The following is a 21,293-nucleotide window of genomic DNA, read 5'->3' on the forward strand; positions in this document are numbered from 1 at the left end:
CAATTCGGACTTATTTTTCATGTGCTATCGCTGCTTTGTTTTCTTTTCCATCTCATGAAGCAGACATTCGTTTTTATATATGCTCAATCATTCCTTTCCATGATAAAAAGGGAAAAGATCAATGTAGATACAGAAGCTGTTCATAGGGAGGCCAGCCTGGGTACATATTGATAAATGGTGAATTTGTAGCAATTCATGCTTCCATAATGAGGTTAAATGAAACGTGAAGTGTAGCAAAGTCCCTGCAACTCTGATTCAAAAATTCTCTTGACTGGCACATCAAGACTGCTGTCCTCCAACAGGTTTTGTTGTTGTTATGCTTTGGTTTTGTATATGTGTTCACATAGTAATCTCGTTGCAGGGCTAGACTTTTTACTTTTCCAGATCTACTTGATTTTTAATTACATTTAGATCAGCTTTCCTAAAAATAATCTATGTATTACTGACTTACTAATACTCACTTTAATTTTGCATTTGTCTTAAGCATGTTAGATAAATTCATTTTTGTTTTGTTTTTATTGCCTTTCATTTTATATCCAAAGTTAAGACTGCTGTTTTGAAGAGAATTTCAAAATACAGAAGAACATGATGCTTTATTACGTAAAGATTTATGCTAAATCAAAGCATAAATTCAAGTGACCAAGTATTTTTATTATATAAATTCAAATTTCACTTTTGGATGACTGTAATTATCAAGAACACTTTAAAGGTTTATAAACTTTAACCCATTAATTCTGCTTCAAAGAATTATCCTTGGGGGGGGGGCACAAGAAAATTTTTGGAGGTGATGGATATGTATATTACCTTCATTACAGTGACAGTTTCACAAGTGTGCACATACGTCCAAACTTACCAAATTGTATATGTTAACTGTGTGCAGTCTCTTGTGTATCGATTATACCTTAATAAATCTTTTATTTACCAAGAAAAATAATAATAATCCATCCTTAAAAATAGAGATGTATAGGATTTCTGTACAAGAATATTTAGTTCTAAATTATGTATAAAGGCAAAAACTGGAAGCAAGCTAAGTGTCCCAAACTAGTTATAGTCACACTGTAGAGGATATACATCTATAATTTCATTCTAAGGGATATATAACAGCTTAAGAAAATGTATATTATGTGATGTTAAGAGGGAAAGGATCAGGACATGACACGATAGACAGTAGGTTTCCAGTAAGGTAAGTTTGTGAGTGTATATAAATGACCTATATGAACGCAGCCAACACAGAAGAAAACTATGATTATATTATTGGAGGAAATAATTTCATTTTCTAAACAAATGTGTTATTTCATATAATCAAAACAATAGTTTATCTCTTTAATTACCAAGAGAGACTTATCTCTTTAATTACCAAGAGATAAATCTTTTAAAAAGGAATTAAAGCTCTAAAACTATAATGCCAAAATAAATTCCCTAAACTGCCTTCCAGAAAATAAGGTTATATTTCATTTTTTTAAATGTATGATTGATTGCCTATTAATATGATTCTTTTTTGACTGAAACTAATTCTGCCTGAAATAACAAATACCTTCCGAAAGTATCCCTTCAAATTAGAAAGCAGAACAGAGACATGCCATTTCCAAGAAAGTTGTGAAAATCCGATGCTAATACTGCCATTATGCAAAGGTTGAGTTTTGGGATTCTAAGCAATGCATTTATGGTTTTTGTGGGTTTTGTTTTGGGGTTTTTTTTTGTTGGTTTTTTTTGGGTTTTTGGGGGGGGCAGTTTGGTGTCCTAACAACCTTGGGGTTGTTTTCTTCCTAGATCTGGTTTGCCTTTGTTAATGGCTTTTCTGGACAGATCCTCTTCGAGAGATGGTGTATCGGTCTTTATAATGTGGTGAGTTTAAGACATTTGATTCTTCCTGCTTTATTAAACACTTGGAGATAAAGGTTCTGCCTGCGTTAGGCTGCTTGGAATAATGACCATTGTGTGTTCAGATGTTTACAGCAATGCCTCCCTTAACTCTCGGAATATTTGAGAGATCATGCAGAAAAGAGAATATGTTGAAGTATCCTGAATTATACAAAACGTCTCAGAATGCCCTGGACTTCAACACCAAGGTAGGACTCGCTGGCCTGGCATGTCTGTGGTGGGCAGTGGGACTCGCTTCACTGTTTTAATTCCATGGGGCATCTGGTCTTCCAAAGCCGAGGAAACAAACTCCGGGGCTCTGACCGTGGCAAGTCATACTGGCCGAAGGTTCCGTCTGATGGGGACTCGAAGGGTTTTTATTTGTTTGTTTTCTTATAAAATTAATGCATAACCTCAGTTCATTAGGGTTTGCCAGGCAGCAGTAAATTGGGGCCGAAAGACAGACACGAGTGTCCTTTTGGCCCTCGGACTTTCTATCTTTGCAGTGTTGTGGAGAAAGGCTCACTCCTTGTGGGAGTCAGTCTTGCGGGACTGACAAGCTCGGTCTTCACATGTATGAAGGTGTGGGGGTGGAGTGGGGTGGGAGACATTTCATTCTTTATTAATTTTCTGTTTTGTGAAATCATTTTTAACCTCATTAGAATATTAGATTGCATTATACTCTCTGGTCCGTAACTCATTTAGGCATAATACTCAGTATTTCCAACCCATCAGATTTTAAATACAAGATAAAATATCTAACATTTTATCTAAAAGCACATTCTGAGTTTGTATCCTACATAACACATTGTGGACTATTTTTCATGCCTTGGGGTCCCTGGTATTTATTCACCCCAAGAACAAAAATATCTCATTTTCCTCCAAGTTTAGATTCTGAAGTCTTTCCACGGGTACTTTTTAGTAATTCAGGTTTCTGTTCAGAAGGAGAAAAATGGTTCATTTTATTACGGTCAAAACAAATGACATTTTGAAACTATAATAAAAGCAACAAACAGAGTACACCTTCCCCAAACTTTTCCCATCTAATAGAGCACATGTTTATTAACGTGTTACTAATAATCAGATGTAATCAGTGTTCAAATTTAGGACAGTTAATGTAGGATATTTTTAATGTGTATTAATTTTCAGAGCTCTCAGCTGATGTTTTTTCTCAGTGTACCAAGATAATAAAGCAGACAGGTGCTTCAGCTCCTCAAAGCTGTAAATGACAGCGCCTGGTTGATAGCCTAGATGTTATTCATCTTCTGAGACGACGTCATCCTGAACTCACCGTGCATGCGTGCCCACGGGTGCACACGCAACTTGTTGGTATTGTTTAAAATAACTGAACTTGGTTAATTAAAAACAAAAGATTAAAAAACCCTGAGAAATATCTTAGACCATTCGTTCTGAAAACTATTTTTAATGGTCTCTTAAAAACAGTTAGGAGTTACAATATGCAATATCTGTGCATATTGTCTTTTATTTTTAAAGGTTTTATTTGGGGATGTTTTATTTGGGGATGTTTTGACACTTATTTATGATGTCTAGTTTGTATTAAATTGCACCACTTTGCTCTAATGTTTTTTGTTATCTGTAGTGGGTATTTTCAAGAGATCATGAGACACAGTCCAGACAGATACAATGGACTGTGATCTCTTGTTTTCCTGAAAAGGTGATTTGAGAGCTGAGAAAGTTCCAGGCCTACTGGCATACTCACAGAAATTCTCACTGACCTGGACAGTTGTATCAAAGCCACAAGTATCCAGTCCACCATAGCTCAGGCTCCATAGTGCTCTCTCAAGAATTAACTTCCCAGCCACAAACTTGGCCATGGCAGTCTTGCTTATAAACATAAACCTATCCTCACAGGATTATCCAGAGCCATTCCTGGAAAGTCACATCTTTTCATACCCTTTGCACACGGCAGCTTGGACAGTCTTGGGGCCAAGGAAAAGACAGCCTGTAGTTTTGATGTGTAAGCAGCATTCCTTGTGTCCTTTGCTGTTCTTTTATTGCTTACAAAGTATTTCATTATCTGCGGGGCCCATGTGTTTTGAAAAGTCATCAGATCAGCCCAAAAGGATTATGCAACTTCACTATCCTTTGAATATTTATACCAAAGTTGCCAACCATTTTTTCATAGCACATGTGGATTTTCTAATGATTTCAGTGGAAAATCTTCGATTAAATCCCTTCTAAGTGTTTTAAAATTCAGGGACAAATGGCGACAAAATGCATAGTTGTCTACACAGCAGTTGCCGAGGGTCCCCAGTGTAGAAGTATTGTTGCCTTGAATGATGATGATTACGTTTGTTATGGTAAAAAGGGTCGGAGGTTCTGAGGTCGTGACAGGGGTTAAAGGATTAGCATGTGACAATAAGGATCGGTCAAGAAAATGGAAAAGTAGAACTAATTTTTCTTGCACCCACCTGTGCTTTCTGTCAAATAAAAACTTGTGGTAATGACATAGTGAGGAGAAGAGACAAAGGTTAATGAGTAACACAAGTTCAAATGTGTAACGTATTGGAGCGTAAATTAGATCATACAATCCAGTGTGGCTCGGCCAACTAACAAAGGAGATTGAGATCACGGTGGAAAATTTTGGGAGGCAGGCAACTTAATTTCTGTTGTTGGAACAGCTTCAAACTATTAATACATGCCAATTTTATTTAGCATAAGTTTTGCTTGCAAGAAGCACTTTTAAATGACAAAGCCGCAGCTCTTCAAATCCTAAACAGGTTTTCGATAACTTAATCTTTCACATCCCTGCTACAAAGAAAAGACCAGCTATACAACTGCTCTTGCTCTTAAAATACAATAGATACAGAAACGGAATAACTATTCAATGATGTTATAATTATAGGAAGTTCCATGTTGACGGGTGTTAAAAATTGTGGAAGCCTTTTGTAAATTCATTCAGTAATAGCAATGTTGCTTTAAGAAATTAGGACTTAAATGGTATACCTGTTATTTTTGGTATGTAGTGCGTGTGTGTGTGGAGAGAGGTGGGGGGAGAGAGAGAGAATGTATTGGATTCTTACCATTGAAAAGTGCACACTTTTGCTGTACATAGGAAACAGAAAGTAGGGGTTTCACTAAATTACAGTCTTCTCAAAAGTCTGTTCTTCGAGAATTATGAAAATAGTCCCACCTAAAGAATTGCAGCACCTACCTACATTTCTTTTAACTATTATTTTCTTTTTCAGGCAGAAATTTAAACTTTTAATACTTGGTCTTTAAAAAGCAAAAAAAAGAAAAAAAGAAAAATTCAGTGAAGCTGAAAAAACATTTTGAGAAACATAAAAATAAATAAATGACCCATGAAGGTCTAAGAGGCAGAAAGTGTCTGTCAGTTCTATTAATTCACAGTGGTGGCCCGACAGAAACACGTTTTGTGAATCTAGCTCACAGATAAAAAGAAAGGTCAGAGTTCACAGAGCTAGTTTATCGCAAATGGTTCTCATGGATTTTTGTTTTCCCTCAGGTTTTCTGGGTTCATTGTTTAAATGGCCTCTTCCACTCAGTTATTCTGTTTTGGTTTCCACTAAAAGCCCTTCAGTATGGTAAGTAGAAAGGATATGAATGCTAAGAGATGACTTTTTACGTTTTTAGAAAAATAACTCATTGTCAATATAGGTTAAAAATTATAGCAGTTTCATTTTATGCTGTTTTCCTTAACCTAAAATACATGCATCCAAAAGCTGTACACACTCTAAAGATTGTTATTATTCCTTTGGGAGCAAAATGATTTAATATATGCAAAGCCTTTCTTCCCCACTTCTCGTGTTTTCCAACTTTGCAGAGAGTTAAATTTTAGGACTCCTTTCTTGCCCCCTCCGTTGATGTATAGTTTGAAGACAATAGTGCTAATATTTTATGTGGTCCATTTATCACACGTATGAGGCTTGCACCAAACTCTTTATACTGAACCTGATCAGAAATGCTTGTGTTTTCAAGTACGCATGAGCTGATATTTTGAAGGAGGTTTTTAAATATGCTTTTAGGTTCATCTTGGAGTGCAGGCTTTGCCCATGCTTGTTTTGAGGGAGTGATTTTACTCGGTTAGTCTTGAGAGAGGGCAGCACGCTGAATTTCCTATGCCCATAAAAATGATCTAGTAGCCACTCAACAAAAGAGATTTCCTGGGATGCTGGGTCCCCTGAGCCGACCTTCCCCTGAAATCCTGAGGAAGGCAGCCAGCCACTCCAGGCCTCTGCTCCCAAACTACAGGAATTAAACACAGGACACATACCCCGCCAGAGGATCTATCTGTCCTTTAGAAGCCCGGCCCTTACTCCCGGCAGGCTGTGAGTTAACGATGGCCCACAGAGGAGCATGCTGTCTGTCCCTTCTTGCTGACCTGCAGTCTGTTCTGCAAGGTGGTCTTTGCAAAACGTAAATCAGACCGGGTGCCTCTCTCTGTCAAGTTTAGAACGAAATGCACAGCCCTCACCGTGGTTAATCCTGTCACCTGAGTTGCCATGTCCCACCTCACTCCAGCCCCCAGCCCCGTGTCCCCTCCGTGCTCCAGCCTGCTACTTGCCTACACTTCTTCCTTCCTCCTCCTCCTCCTCCAGGGAGTCCCGCTCACTCTCCCCCTCACCCCCTGAGGCCTGTGCTCCCAGAGAGCCGCTGACACTGCCCTCCTCTGCTCCCACGACTTCCCCTCATTATCCTTCCTCTTCTTTAGGATATCTTCACCTATCAGGGTGTGATGCATTTGCTCAGTTTTTATTCTCTCTCCCCGTCAGTATCAAAGCTCCTGAAGAGTAGAGAACAGTGTAGTTCACCATTGTGTTTGCAGGACTTAGAGCCTAGCTAGTCATCAGCGCTTGGGAACCTGTCCCTGAGTTAATGGGGGCACGGGGCCTGTGTGGGGTGAGTGTTACAGGGAGGGTGGGCCCTTCGTGTCCAAATCAGAGATTTTCATCTCATTTCTTTAATAATTTCTCTCTCGGTACACTAACTACTCCTCGCGTTCTAAGCCATGGAAATGAGTGGTAAGAGAAATCCAATTAAAACACAGAGTGTTGGCTTCAATAGGCCAGGAGAACCACAATGGATTTTTTTTTTTTTAGCTATAATTCACATGCTGTTAAATTCACCCTTTTAAAATTACATAACTCAGTGGGTTTTTTAGTATATTCAGAGAATTGTACCAATTCACCACGATCCAATGCCAGAACATTTCCGTCACTCCATAAAGAAGTCCCACGTCCGTTAGAAGCTACTCCCCATCACTTCTCACACCGAGTCCCTGGAAACCACTAATTGTTGTCTGTGAATTTGCCTCTTCTGGACATTTCCTAAGAATGGAATCATGTCATATGGGGCCTTGGTTCATCCATGCTGCAGCATGAATCAGTACCTCACCCCTTCTTACGGATGAGTGATAGTCCCTCATATGGATTTTCCACATTTTCATTATCCATTCCTCTGTTGAGGGACATGTAGATGGTTTCCGCTCTTTGAAGCCACGGGATATTAAACTCTAGGGTGTAATATAGGACCTTAGACAATTTCTCTAGGTAAGGTTTATTTTCAGATTGCAAAATCAATATAGGTATGAAAGACAAGGCATGTTCATCGCTTGCTGTTTCAACATTCTAAACTGGAAAAAGGAAATTCAATATCAAAAGTCTCTCCAGCCAAATAGCGCATAAAACACCTTCACGGTGACAAGGTTTGAAAGGAATTCCCAAATGACACCAGCTCCTGGAGAGCAGATCCTGGGGCTCTCTTTGCTTTTGTCTGGGAAACTGCCCAAGTTCACCACCTTCAGCGGGGGCAGTTCATGAAATGTGCCTCCTGTAGAACCCAAATCCAGCCCAGTCCAGAGCACATGTGGTCTCTCAAGACATGAATGGAGTGCGGCATAAATTACACTTTAACATTCTAATGTTGAGGGGTTTGTTGGGTTTTCTTTGCCTTGTTTTTTAATTTTTAAATAAGTAGAGGCTTTGCTTTTTTTTTTTTTTTTTGGCTTTTGAAAGGATGGGGTACACAAGAAATATATGAGTATATAAAGTGCAGCTAAACATGCTTCAGTGGTTCCCAAAGTATGGCCTATAGACACCTTCATAAATATCCATGATGACCTTCTTGGGGTACCTGAGGTCAAAATTTCAAAATTTGCATAGTACTATCCAGACATTATTTTTTTGTCTTGCGGCTGATACAAAAGCAAAGGTGGGTAAAATTGCTGGTGCCTTGGCCCAAATAGTGGTTCCGATACCTTCGTGGACATGATAGTCTTCCCTGCCATGCACGCAATTAAAGAAACAACAACAAAAGTCAGTGTCACTTAAGAATGCCCTCGAAGGCGAACCATAAGAGACTATGGACTCTGAAAAACAACCTGAGGGTTTTGAAGGGTCAGGGGTGGGAGGTTGGGGGAACAGGTGGTGGGTAATAGGGCACGTTTTGCATGGAGCACTGGGTGTTGTGCAAAAACAATGAATACTGTTATGCTGAAAAAAATAAATAAAATGGGAAAAAAAAAAAAGAATGCCCTCGAAGAAGCTATCAAACTAAGACTTCTGTTCCATCTTGAAACCTGGTGCATATCTCATGAATATTCTGTGTGACACAAGGGGAAGTGAGCAGAAAGCCCTTCTGAACGCCAGTGGAGAGTCGTACCAGGCAGGATGCCCTGTGGACCATTTGAGTTGTGATCTGCACCAGCTGCGGTCATGAGGTCACAGAATACTGCCTAAGGGTTGTCAGGTTGGCTCAATCGGTTAAGCTACTGCCTTCGGCTCAGGTCATGATCCCAGGATCCTGGCATCGAGTTCTGCGTTGGGCTCCTTGCTCAGTGAGGAGCCTGCTTCTATCTCTGCCTCTGCCTGCCACTCTGCCTGCTTGTGCTCTTTCCCTCTCTCTGACAAATAAATAACTAAATAAAATCTTGGGGAAAAAAAGAAAGAAAGAAAGAAAGGGAGAATCCTGCATGAGTTGAAGACCCACCCAAAGCATCAAGGGGAGCCATTTGTTTCAGTGTAATAGAGTACTGTAACTTCACGGTACAATTTCAGGCTCCACATTGTAACGAACCTCTAAGAAACTACTTGTCAACTTTTGATGTAGTATCAAAGAATAGCCACACTCAGGAGAAAAGATTATTAAAACACTCCTCTGGTATAACTCCATCTCTCTGTGAAGTTAAATTTTCCTTATATATCTCAACCAGAATATGAAAATCCAGTTTCCTTCTCTTGAGCAAGACATTAAAGAGATTATAAAAATATAAAACAAGGCCAATTTCCTCACTAACCTTTTTTGTTGGGGGAAATACTATTTATAAAATCCATTTATATTCTATGGATGGAGTTTTTTACTATTATCTTTAGATAAATCAGTATATATTTTTTAATATTCTGCCTTAAGTTATAACTTGGTAAATATCGATAGATATAAAACACATAAACAAAAGTTTTTGGAGATCATCAATAATTTCCTAAGTGTAAAGGAGTCTAGAGACCAGAAAGTATGAGAATGAATGGTTTACCTGAGTCATCCAGATGCTGACTCTGACAATGCCTAGAGTAGGCTCTTTCATTTCTTTCTCTATGTGACCTTGAAATGAATCTTCGACTTCTTCATGATGAACCAGTCATGATCAGAAGGCTTCCTTCTTGAAGGCACTTCTTGAAGAAACTGAGTTCCCTTGGAGATTGACACAGCTAGTCACAGAACCAAGCCTCGTCTGTGTCTCCCAAACTCAGCGGACTATTCCTTCTCTTCATACCGGCGCCCCTCTGCCTGTCTCAGCCCATACTTTATTCTAACATAGTTTGTCCTTACTTATGAGATTTTGAATAAATATTGCTGAATTGTTGAATATTTGCGTAAGATACTGTACTGCATATGCCATGGGTTTTAAATTTTTCCGTGGTACCAAAGATTTCATTATTCGGTTATTTTAAATTTTTTATCTTTTTATCGGTAATCATGATTTTTTGTTAGCTACCACACTCTTCATGTAAACCCACAGTTCTTAGTTATTGCTGTATAACAAAATACTTCAAAATATGCGCCTTAATTCAGCCAAACCTTCTACAAGCCATATGCCTGGAACCATATTGGTGTTCTTCAGTCTTCTGTGATTTGCATTTATGAATCCCTTTTGGTCTGATGCCAACAACTTCACTGAGAGAAAGTAAGAACTCTCCCAGAGACCCTCATCTATATTGTTAGCAAAGTTCTTTATTAAGGTTCGGAATGTTTCCTCCTTTGTCAAATACCCGTAGAATTAGGCTTTCCTTGAACAATTGGTTTTGTTTATTTTTTTTCCACCTCATGGATCCTAAGAATTGGTCAACAAGTCAGGTTTCCACCTTCATGTTGGTTATTGGAAATTGTTTTTAATTTGTGACCCACATTTATAGCAACTTTGTGAGACTTCTTATAATTTTTTCTTTAATTAGCCTCGTTTGAGTCCATGGTGTGACACTTGGTTCTCCTTCTTTTGTTCAACGATTATAAATTGGTTTATTTTTGAAAGAATTCTGAAAGGATCTCTTTGGTTTCCATTTCTTTTTTTTTTTTTTTTAATTTTAAGATTTTATTTATTTATTTGACAGATAGAGATCACAAGTAGGGAGAGAGGCAGGCAGAGAGAGAAAGAGGAGGAAGCAGGCTCCCTGCCAAGCAGAGAGCCCGATGCGGGGCTCGATCCCAGGACCCTGGGATCATGACCTGAGCGAAAGGCAGAGGCTTTAACCCACTGAGCCACCCAGGTGCCCCACTTTGGTTTCCATTTCTAATGAGCTTCTCTTCTTGTAATGCAGGTAATGTATTTGGAAATGGGAAGACCTCTGATTATCTGCTGTTGGGAAACTTCGTTTACACGGTGAGTACAGAGCATTTGCCTAGTTTGTATATAAAATCAATCCTTTCATATGTGTTCACTTTATTGTCAAATTTAACCATGTGCATTTCTGAACATAGGGTTGTTTGCACTTCCCTTTAAAAATGAAATAAAATGTTTTGACTATTAAGAGATTATATTAGGTTATTAATATGTCACTTAGGCTCACTGACTTGATAGAACTTTTGTTGCTATTATTTTTAGCATTCTCTCCTTCCTCTTAGCACACCCCCCATTTCCCCTTTTTCTCTTCCTTGTCTCTTTTTCTTCATTTTTATTTTACTGCCCTTGTTAATACTTTTTTTTTTTTTTTTGGCTTTCCTGAATTTATGGCAAATATTATCATACTGTTCTTGGGTGTTTAACCAGTAATGATTCTAGAGTCTCACAATAACTAAAATGGGAGAGGAATTACTGTTTGGGGACATTCCATCCACACAAGGCATGGAACCCACTGTGTTAAGTCACTATCCAAACACTTACAGAGGACACACACGTGAGTGCAAGCCCGTTCCTGCCGTAAAGGACCAAAAAATGTCTTAAGACCACTTTTCCCTTAGAAAAAAGACACTACTTGGATACTCAGGCCCAAGGTCACATCGTTGGTGTCTGATAAGTTTACTACAACCTTCAACACTGAATCCTCAGGGCGGTGTTCCTCCCTCTGATTCCGTGTCCCTCTCTGTGCCCCCCAAGTGAGGGTGGGAAAGCGGCTGTCATCATGGCTGACTTAGTTGGGAGAAAAACCGTAATATGGTATTTAAATACCAAGTATTTAAATTACTGAACGATGGGACATTGAGGCCATTAAATAACAGAGGGATCAAGTTATTTTCTGGGGGTTCTCTTTTCCGTTGACTCAACCCACGGAAGTAGTAACAGAAAGGAAAAATATGTTTGGAGGGCTGGTGACTTGGTCTCCTACAACGTGAATGTTAAACAGAAATAAGTACCCGATAGAGTCAATTTAGAAATTAATCCAAGTATAGAGCAGCGATGTCTCTTAGGACATGTTAAGATACTCCAGTCTCAGAAGTATTAATTTTATGTCAAATTAATTTTATTAATTTTATGTCACACTGTATCTCTTAGTTTTGAACTTTTTAGCTTGTTAATGAGTACTTACATTCTCACAAGAGTCTAACTTCTACAGAATTAATCCTAAATTGCCTTTAGAGATCTTGCTGAGAAAGCCCACATGCCTCCCCTGAGTCTGACTCTCTGAGCCCATGGGGAGGGCCCTAACGCTCTTTGCAAACCTGAACTAGAACAAGGCACGCAAGCACCTATCGCCCAGCCGTGCTAGGCCCGCTTCTCACTCCCGCCACTGCCAACTACTGGAAGTGGCCAGAATTCCGTTGACTACTAACAGTATTTGACATTTTATTTTGAATTATAAGTAGCTACTACCAGATTACAGTGCTATCATGCACTGTTCTTGGTGTTTTATACTCCCTGCCCTCGGAGGCAGGGGATCATGACCAGCCCCAGACGACAGACGAAGAAGCTGAGACACAGATGTCAAGCCACTCCCCTTGTTCCTTAACCAAAACACCTAATAAATGGTGGAGCCTTGACTGCGAACAGTCTGACTCCAGGGCAAGTCCAGTTAACTGTGGCCCGACCCTCTGGAAAACCCACAGCTGTTCATTAAGCCTAGTGCCCTTACTTCCGAATTAGCAGCAGGGTCAGCGATGGTAATGTGTGTGTACATCCTGGAGGGTATTAACAGGCTTTTACAAACTGCTCTGTAGGGTTGTAAGTCAGTCAAGTTACAGAGTAAGTGTTTAGGTTTCTAAATATCCAGCTATACTACTTTTAGGATTTATCCTTATAATTTGGAAAGTAGGGGCTTTAAGTATTACAGATGATATACAATTGAAGCAAGCCTGAAAATCCAAGTGACTGCAGACGTATACCCATCATTCAGAAATGAATCCACACAAGCCTTGTGGATGGACTGGGAAGATGTGTAGGGAAGGAGGGCAGGGGTAGGATGCTGCTCTGGGCCCTTCTGACCAGTCACGGCCATCACGGGCAGACACCATTGCAAGGTGGACATCCAAAGCAAGCTGAGTAATTGACCAGTCCCATAGTCTCATTCACTGTGTAATGCCTGGTCTTTATAAACCTCCCTTTTAGCCATTTGAATTAACACATTTATGAAATAACGTAACATTTTCCGTTCTGTTTTAGTTTGTAGTGATAACTGTGTGTCTGAAAGCTGGATTGGAGACATCATATTGGACATGGGTAAGAGCATCTCTAACCACAGCCGAGGCACGTCTCATTTACTTACGTGTTATCACGAACATCGTCATTCTTCATTCTTCCTTTATGTACCCCTGTACCCTTGTTCCGTGGATTGTTCATTGGGAGGGGTGTTGAGGGGAGGGGGAAGAACCAGGAATTCTAGTGTGTCTAGTTTGGAAACAGTGCGTGAAAAAAAAAAAACTCACATGAGTTTATGGACCACGAGATTTTCAGAACCTTTAATACATTATTGTGACTATCCCAGGAAGGAGAGAGGCTTCCAAAACTTGACTAAGAACCTTACTTAGTAGAGCATGTCACAAGACGCATTCCACAGAAAACCCATAGGAAAATGATTTCGAAAACCAGGGATAGGAGCGAAAGATTTGTCCTCGGACATTTCTAAATATCCAGTCAGGATAAAGCAAGTTCCATTTTAGAACATTAGTTCTGAAGTAGATTCACATCCGCGTAGAGAGATCCAGGAAACAAAAGGAAATGAAAATTTGATGTGCAGGGGAAGATGGGCCCACGAAACACAAAATGTGGATTGGACAGTCCCGACATCCAGGTGGCGTTCTCACAGGTGGTGTCTAGCCTCTTCAGGAGAGACTGTGCAAAGCAGAAGTAAAGGAGGTTAAAGATGGTAGCAGATTGGGGCGCCTGGGTGGCTCAGTAGGTTAAGCCGCTGCCTTCGGCTCAGGTCATGATCTCAGGGTCCTGGGATCGAGTCCCGCATCGGGCTCTCTGCTCTGCGGCGAGCCTGCTTCCCTCTCTCTCTCTCTGCCTCTGCCTCTCTGTCTACTTGTGGTCTAAAAAAAAAAAAAAAAAAAAAAAAAATGGTAGCAGATTAAAAAAAGAGGAGAATCAGAGGAGAGAGGCCCCCAAGGAGTTAGAGGGGGAAGAGTTGGAAATGCCAGTCCCACAGACATCCTAGCTGTTGGGGAAGACACTAGCATTAGCACTGATGGAAGACGTCACCATTATTCAGAAATTCCTAGAGAGAATAGTTTATGGTGCAGTGAAAGAGTGATAAGGGCGTTTGCAAAAGCTGTGTGTGTGTGTGTGTACCCTCAGTCTCCCTGAAAGTCTCATGTCTCACATTCCCTTCACAGTTCAGCCACATAGCGATTTGGGGCAGCATCGCACTCTGGGTGGTGTTTTTTGGCATCTACTCGTCTCTGTGGCCCACCGTTCCGATGGCCCCCGATATGTCAGGAGAGGTAAGGTGTCCCCATCACTCATGACAGACAAAGCTGGAAAATTGGTATTCATTAGTGAGCCCTAATCGTTCAGCTTGGATTTATGTTAAAAGAAAGTATTTGACCATTTAAAAGCTATTCTTGAACTCCACGGTTGCAAGTGATAAATCTTGAGGGACTATTTTACACTTAGACATTTTACTTAAATCTGGCTTATCCTTTCATAAGCATAGCTAGAACCATAAAATATGGTCGTCGGGGGCTTGAATCATGTTAAGAATCTCCACCCAGAAGATGCCATTTTGAAATTAGACCGTAAATCCACAGATACATTTTGGAGAAGCAGTCTGGGGAAATGGTAAGCTTATGTCTTTGGGACAGTCTATCATTTCTTCCGTTATCTCTTATTCTAAAGAAAAGTCTACTGTCGCTGGATTAAATGTACTTTCTGAGAGTCTTCTTAAATGATACCAGTTTGGTTTTCATTCTGAACAAGTTAGGGCATCTGACGATGCGGCCTTATCACAGTCCATTTTCAATCCTGTCTGTCAGTTTCTTGTTACACGGGTAGGAATTGAGTTATTAGGTGTTCATGGGGGAGTGTCACAAGATCTCCTTTCCTTCAGAAGAGATTCCAGCAGTAGGAAGGTTTATGATTTCAATTGTAGGAAATTTGACATAAAATGTATAAAGGAAAATGTGGAAAACATTTCAGGATTTCCTGTGACCTCACAGTAACTTGCAAATCAAGGAAATGTGAGCTCCATTCCTACATTGTTGTCCTGCAGCCTCAGGAAAGCTTTCCAGTGGTTTCCATGGATTTGTTGCCCCCTAAGTACCGCCTGAGTACCTTTCACTTTTGACAGTCTGGTTTATAGATCATTTTCATGAAATTTTATCTGACAGCATCCTGCTTTTTATAAATTAGCAGAATGCAGACACACTTTAAGAAAAAAAATTCTGTGGTTAAATTTATTAGAGAGAGGCATTATATACTATTACAGCGAAACCAGACATATCAAGGAACAAGTATTTCCTTCCACCAAAAGTGAAGGCCGCTTTTGAAACATGTACTGTGAACTCTAGCAGATTTACAGCATGTATTTTGAGGAAAACAGAGAGAAATCTATGAACGCACCTCCTCCCTACCTTGGTTTGAGCCCTTTTTCCCTGAAGAAATAAAATCCAAGACCGTATACGTCTGAAGATGCCACTTGGAAAATCAGTCCTCTTCTTTGTGTCCATTTGATGGGCTCGTCTGATTGGACCTGCTTTTCCCTCATGTTAATTTCAACTTAATGTCATTTTCATGAGACCTCATTTTATCTCATTTCTGAATGCTTTATCTTCAAGATCAGGGACCCGAGAGATGTTGAGATTGAGGTAGTTTAAGCAACTGAAGCCAACAGCTTTTGATGACAAGAACAGAGTTTTTGACCACCTACTTCTAGAACAAGTGTGAAGTGTGATTGGCTTCTTGCCAACCAAATAGAATTCTAGCCTTGCCTGTAGAATTCCTGGTATTACCCAAACACAAAACTTAATATCATCTCTTGGGACTTGCGGTGATGCTGTGTTTAATTCGAAGTGAAATGAATGTCAGTCCTCCATCACGTTTCTGTTCACTTCGTATACAGTGGGAAGTGCTAACAGGGCTTCTTTTTCTTGTTATTTTATTACTCCTGATGCTTTGAATATAATGTTTAAATAGCTGGGGCTCCATTGAAAATATGAAGAATGGATTAATTTACCTATAGGCTTGACTGGTTTGTCCAAAATGTAAGTCGGTTGAATTTATTCAAAGAAAATACTTTAAATTTATGTAGTACTTAGTGCTTACAAAGCATTTTGATATATGTGTATGTGAGCAAATGAGCCTCTCAACAACTCCCAAGACAGGGTTTAACAAGTATGCCACTCAGATTCTCCGGGATGGATAGTCCACATTTGCTGTTTCCCGGGCCTGGAGCAATGGATCCCAAGAAATATTTGTAGCAATACTCAGTGTCGAACATTCTTACTACATGTAGAGAGTCACTAGTTCTACTGTGATCCAGTTATTTTCAGAAAGAAGGAACTACCCTTAGGTTTACATTTTTCTAAGCTTAAATTCTATCTTGCAATCGAGAGTATAGCCAGAAACGGGCACCTGAGCGGCTCAGTGAGTCGAGCAGCTGCCTCTTGATGTCGGCTTAGGTCATCATCTCAGGGTCCTGGGATCGAGCCCCGCACCATGCTGCACACACAGTGCAGGTCTGCTCGTCCCTCCCCTTTGGCCCCTCCTCCTGCTCATTCTCTCTCTCTCTCTTCCTCTCTGAAATAAATAAGTAAAATCTTTTTTTTTAAAAGACTATAGCCAGATACATGCATACATGCATATATACAAACATGCAAATATATGAAAAATTCATTTATTTACCAATATCTGTGTGTGTGTATGTATAAAATTGGCCAGCCATCCTGGATAAAATTTACTTATGCATCTGTTAACTTTCACAGCAAAATACTATTATAACAAAATACTATTATATATTACATATATTACTGAGTGTTATATATAGTAATATATTACTATAAGTAGTATCGGGCTCAGTGTAAATATTAGCCTTCCTCAATTCGATGTGTTTAATGTAATCCATGTAATGCACCATGGCCCGGGGCAGTCCCCAGGACTTAAGGTTCCTCCACGGGATTTGTGAGGTAGTGTGTGGTAACTTTCTGTCACGACCACCACGCAGCCTCGGTGTCTGATCCCCACACTCTACCCTAGGTCTCCAGTTCTTTCCTGTACTAATGTGACAGCAATTCCTCCTAAAACAAAATAATTAATATGTATGTGTGTCTTGGTTGCCTAAAGGCTTCATAAGGCCCTGCAGGATGGTACAGAATAATGAGAGATGGAGTAAATAAGACTGAGAAGAGCAGCCCAGCTCCCCCGTCCTGGTTCAGGTGGTATTTTGGAGGGCGCTCCACTGTGTGGCATCCACAGGACAGAGAAGTTCTTCAAAAAGGCAGCCAAGATCTGGGAGAAATAATGCCACCATTAATACCTCGTGTGTCTTAAACACCATATCCCCAGAACTTCTCTAAGTACTTCATATGCATTCCTTCAGTCAACAGTTTACCAGTAATTTGTTGACGTTCTTCAAAGTGTCAGGCACTGTTCTAGAAACTGTGGATTCATTAGTGAATAAAATAGACAAAAAGTCATATACTTCTCAGCCTCCTTTTTTTAGTGGAAGAAGACAAAATAATGACATGAAATCTATAGGCGGATAGAAGTATATAAAGAAAAATATAGCAAGCAAGGGGGACCAAGAGCCACACTTTCAGTCATGCTCCCCACACAGCCTTGTGGCTTTTATTTCTGGTCAGATCAGGAGCCACTGGAGGGACTGTAGAGGGAGGTATTGGGATCTGACTTGGGTTTTCAGGGCAGGACCAGGGCTGCTGTGTTGTAAACCATTTGGGAAGTTATCCCAGTAACCCAGGTGAGAGAAGATGTTGGCGTGGGCCAGGCGGACGGCCCTGGTGCAGGGGTCAGATTCCAATCCCCTTTAAAGGTTGAGCAGTTGGGATTTGCCAGCCACCTGGATGGGAGGAGTGAGAGGAAAAGAAAGCAAGGCAGACCCCATCATGTCGTCTGTGAACTTCGTCAGGATGTGCTTCGTGAGGATGTCCTCAGGTCATTGGCTCCTCACAGCAAACCTGATATAACCAGTTGACAGATGAGAAAACAGAGACACAGAGAAGATGCAGGGGCCGATTTTGGCTCAAAAAGAGCATCTTTTTAACATCTAGAGAGCCAGTGGGTCGTGATGTCTAGCAGCAGAGCAGGAGACTGAGCTCATTTAACTGCCTCTTTCTGTGGCCAGTGGCCAGCAGGGACACTTTGGCAGAATCTGTCATCCGCAGCTCCAAGGCTGCCTTCCAGCACCTAAAGATTCAGATCTCTGTGCCCTCCCCTTCACCCTGCTCCCTCCAGAGGAACATCTGAATTGCCGCGAGGGCACAGGCTGTTTTGTTCTAGTTCACAGGCTGTCAGGGTGCCGCACGCAAATTAGGCAACTTACAGGTACAGATCTCATGCTTCTATATTCAGTTGGACTCGTGTTCACACATAGATCAAGATTGTCTAGTCCTGTCCAGTTTACATTCTTAGTTCATCTTTGCAGCCCCGTCTGAAGACAGAGCTATTTCTCTCAACACGTTCAAAGAGAATCCTTGCAACACTGAGAGGGGACGGGAAGGGAACCATCATTTACTGTGCACACAGCATGTGCTGCAGGCGCTGTGTGTGATTTCCGGCGTTCCTTGTTTTATTTAAATCCATGTAATAATAAACCTTTGCGGTAGGCAAAGTGATAGCAAGTAGCTCAGAGAATTCATCCCAGGTCTTCTTTTCAAATCCACTGGTTTCCTGATTTCCTCTAACATCCTAAGGATCTAAATACTTTCTCTTCGGGCCCTCACTCTTTTTAACCCCCCAGGTGGGAAATTCTTTTTTTTTTTTTCTTTCTTTCTTTCCTGCAGCCATCTTCCCTGCACTCCATTGATGTCCCTGATTTAGCTGCTATTCCCCGGATACCCACAGCCCTGATCAGTTTCCATAAGTTTGCCAGGTGCAGACATGTTCCCATCTCTTTTCAAAAGCACGCAGATTTTTAATTCTCCCTTTTCCACACCTACCCGGCGCCCTAACCCATTTATAGAAATGCCATGTCACTTCATATCCTGGCCGCTTGCCTCTTCTTGACCACAGTATTAAGATAACCAATACCCATCATATTAAAAAAGATGCTTATGAAAACAAAAACCCGATCATCCCATTATCATCGGAAAATGCCCAGTTTCCACTCCTATAGTAATAGGGCCTCGTTTTCTAGAGACCAGTCACCAGCACATTCCTTGCCTTCACTATGGGCATTCACAGCAACATGGGGAATTGTACATTTCACGGACACAGAGTTGTTACACACGGTTCTCAAGTTCACATGGCTTGTGAGTGCGCTGAGCCTGGAATGCAGCATCTGCGTTCAATCTCCTTACACACTGTCTTCTGTGCCTTCTACATTTCTCTCCCTTGTCTCATCCCTCTCCATGGAGGCGTTTCCTCCCAGCCTCATCAGCCTTAAGGACATGAGATGTCCTTCTCGTGTGAGTGGCAACCATCGAAGTAGGTGCATCCCATTGGTAGACTAAGCCCGTTGTCTGTACGTATTATTTCTATCATCAGCCGTCCTCAAGAGCTATACTAGCTCTTCCCACGGATTGGGGGTTCTTTTCACACCATCAGATCGATTCTTTTCCCCTGCCTTCAGCACTTTGTACATGCATGAAGTTCCAAAAAGGGTTCCCCGAATATCTCAGAGTTGAATGCCGTCTTGGATGACTCCAGCTACAGCCAGACTGGGTGGCTCTCAGTTGGTGGGCAGGGTGTCGCCGTTTGGGAACATTCCTTCCTATAGCTCTTGCACTTTGTTTCCATTAGAGTAATTCTGCCTCTCGGTCCAGAAGAGTGAGTTGATGCTAATGATTAACAAGTATCCCAGGAACTGGAATTATGGACATAATTATCTGTTACGAGGGAATGCTGACATCAGGGTGGGGGAACAGTGGATTATACAAAGGTAGAACATGCAACAGTAAGAAATTACAGAGGAGAGGAAAAAGCAAAAGAAAGTGCAACAGCTTGGCTGTGACTTTAAATATGTTGCTGTCTTCTTCTCACAAATATGGTTGTGATTTAAGAGAAGGACTTTTTTTTTTCAGACCTGACTTGTATTTTTTCACACCAGTGCAACAATTTATGGGGTAAGGTAGACCCTGGGGAGAAGTGCTATGTTACATAAACATATGCTCGCCTGCTTTTCCGACTTGTCTAGATGATGTTACTGGGCTTGGTATGGTTTGGCTTGGTTTGGTTTTAATTTCCAGAAGAAAACAGTGTAGCCACTATGATGAGTGTGCCAGATTAAAAAATAAAGAGCAAACTACATACATCAGGGATCATTTCATATCACGATGAATACCAGAAGCTTAGTATCGGCAAAACTTTTAAATTTATCGTGGCTTTGCAGACATACAGCGTAAAGCACCATCTGGTCCTGCTCGCCCTGGCCTAAGGGATCTATAAAACTACCGGAGGAAATTGAAGTTAAGGAATAAGCATGTGTTTTACAGAATTTCAGATCTCTTGATTGAGGTTTGTAAAGTCCCTCTGAAAAACAATAAAAATCTTTGTTGAACTCTTTGGTGTCACCCGTGTAGGAAAGGTATTAATAAACTACATTAGTGATACGATTTTCCTAAATTGTGCCATTGGCCACTGGACCAAGACGATGAATTACTTTATGTATGAGGAGTTTCCTGGTTAAAATAGTCTTTATTCATCTATCAGCTTTTTTTTTTTTTTTTTAATTTGACAGAGAGAGATCACAAGTAGATAGAGAGGCAGGCAGAGAGAGAGAGAGAGGGAAGCAGGCTCCCTGCTGAGCAGAGAGCCCGATGCGGGACTCGATCCCAGGACCCCGAGATCATGACCTGAGCCGAAGGCAGCGGCTTAACCCACTGAGCCACCCAGACGCCCCTCATCTATCAGCTTTTAATTACCAAGATGGCATGTGCTTTTTTGTTGGTCACAAGACCAGCCCTTGCCGATGGGGTGGGGCAGTGTTATGATACAGCAGAGTCTCATCCAAGATGACTGTGCTTAGCCGAGTAGCCTGAAGTCTGTCACGTGTTCTTCAGTGAGCCGGCAGTTGGGAACCCAACCAGCAAAACACGCTGTTGGTCACCAGGCCTCGTGCCCCTGCAATAAATGAGACAGGCCAGACTTCCACAGTGCTGAAGGCAGCTGGCGGCATAGCCGCTTCCAAGCCCAAGTAAAGAGAAGCTGTGTGGAAACACTAAAAAAACAGGGGCGCCTGGGTGGCTCAGTCCGTTAAGCATCTGCCTTCAGCTCAGGTCATGATTCCAAGGTCCTGGGATCAAGCCCCACATCGGGCTCTCTACTCGAGGGTGGGGGTCTCTGCTTCTCCCTCTCCCCTCTGCCTGCTACTCCCCACTGCTCCCGCTCTTTCTCTCTCCCAAATAGATAAAATCTT

At 41.1% G+C, this 21,293-nt stretch overlaps 1 protein-coding gene across 4 annotated transcripts in view; it reads left to right on the forward strand.

The window, feature by feature from the left end:
• ATP8A1 (ATPase phospholipid transporting 8A1) overlaps positions 1 to 21,293 on the forward strand; it is a 228,671-nt gene that overhangs the window by 180,375 nt on the left and 27,003 nt on the right. For all 4 annotated transcript variants that reach the window (XM_045988323.1, XM_045988314.1, XM_045988331.1 and 1 more), the window contains 6 exons: positions 1,771 to 1,845; positions 1,947 to 2,069; positions 5,348 to 5,426; positions 10,653 to 10,714; positions 12,929 to 12,985; positions 14,101 to 14,208. In XM_045988323.1, coding sequence (XP_045844279.1) covers positions 1,771 to 1,845; positions 1,947 to 2,069; positions 5,348 to 5,426; positions 10,653 to 10,714; positions 12,929 to 12,985; positions 14,101 to 14,208 — 504 coding nt within the window. The remainder of the gene's footprint in view (positions 1 to 1,770; positions 1,846 to 1,946; positions 2,070 to 5,347; positions 5,427 to 10,652; positions 10,715 to 12,928; positions 12,986 to 14,100; positions 14,209 to 21,293) is intronic.

Source organism: Meles meles, chromosome 2, assembly GCF_922984935.1.
Source record: "Meles meles chromosome 2, mMelMel3.1 paternal haplotype, whole genome shotgun sequence".
In the NCBI taxonomy this organism is placed as follows: Eukaryota; Metazoa; Chordata; class Mammalia; order Carnivora; family Mustelidae; genus Meles; species Meles meles.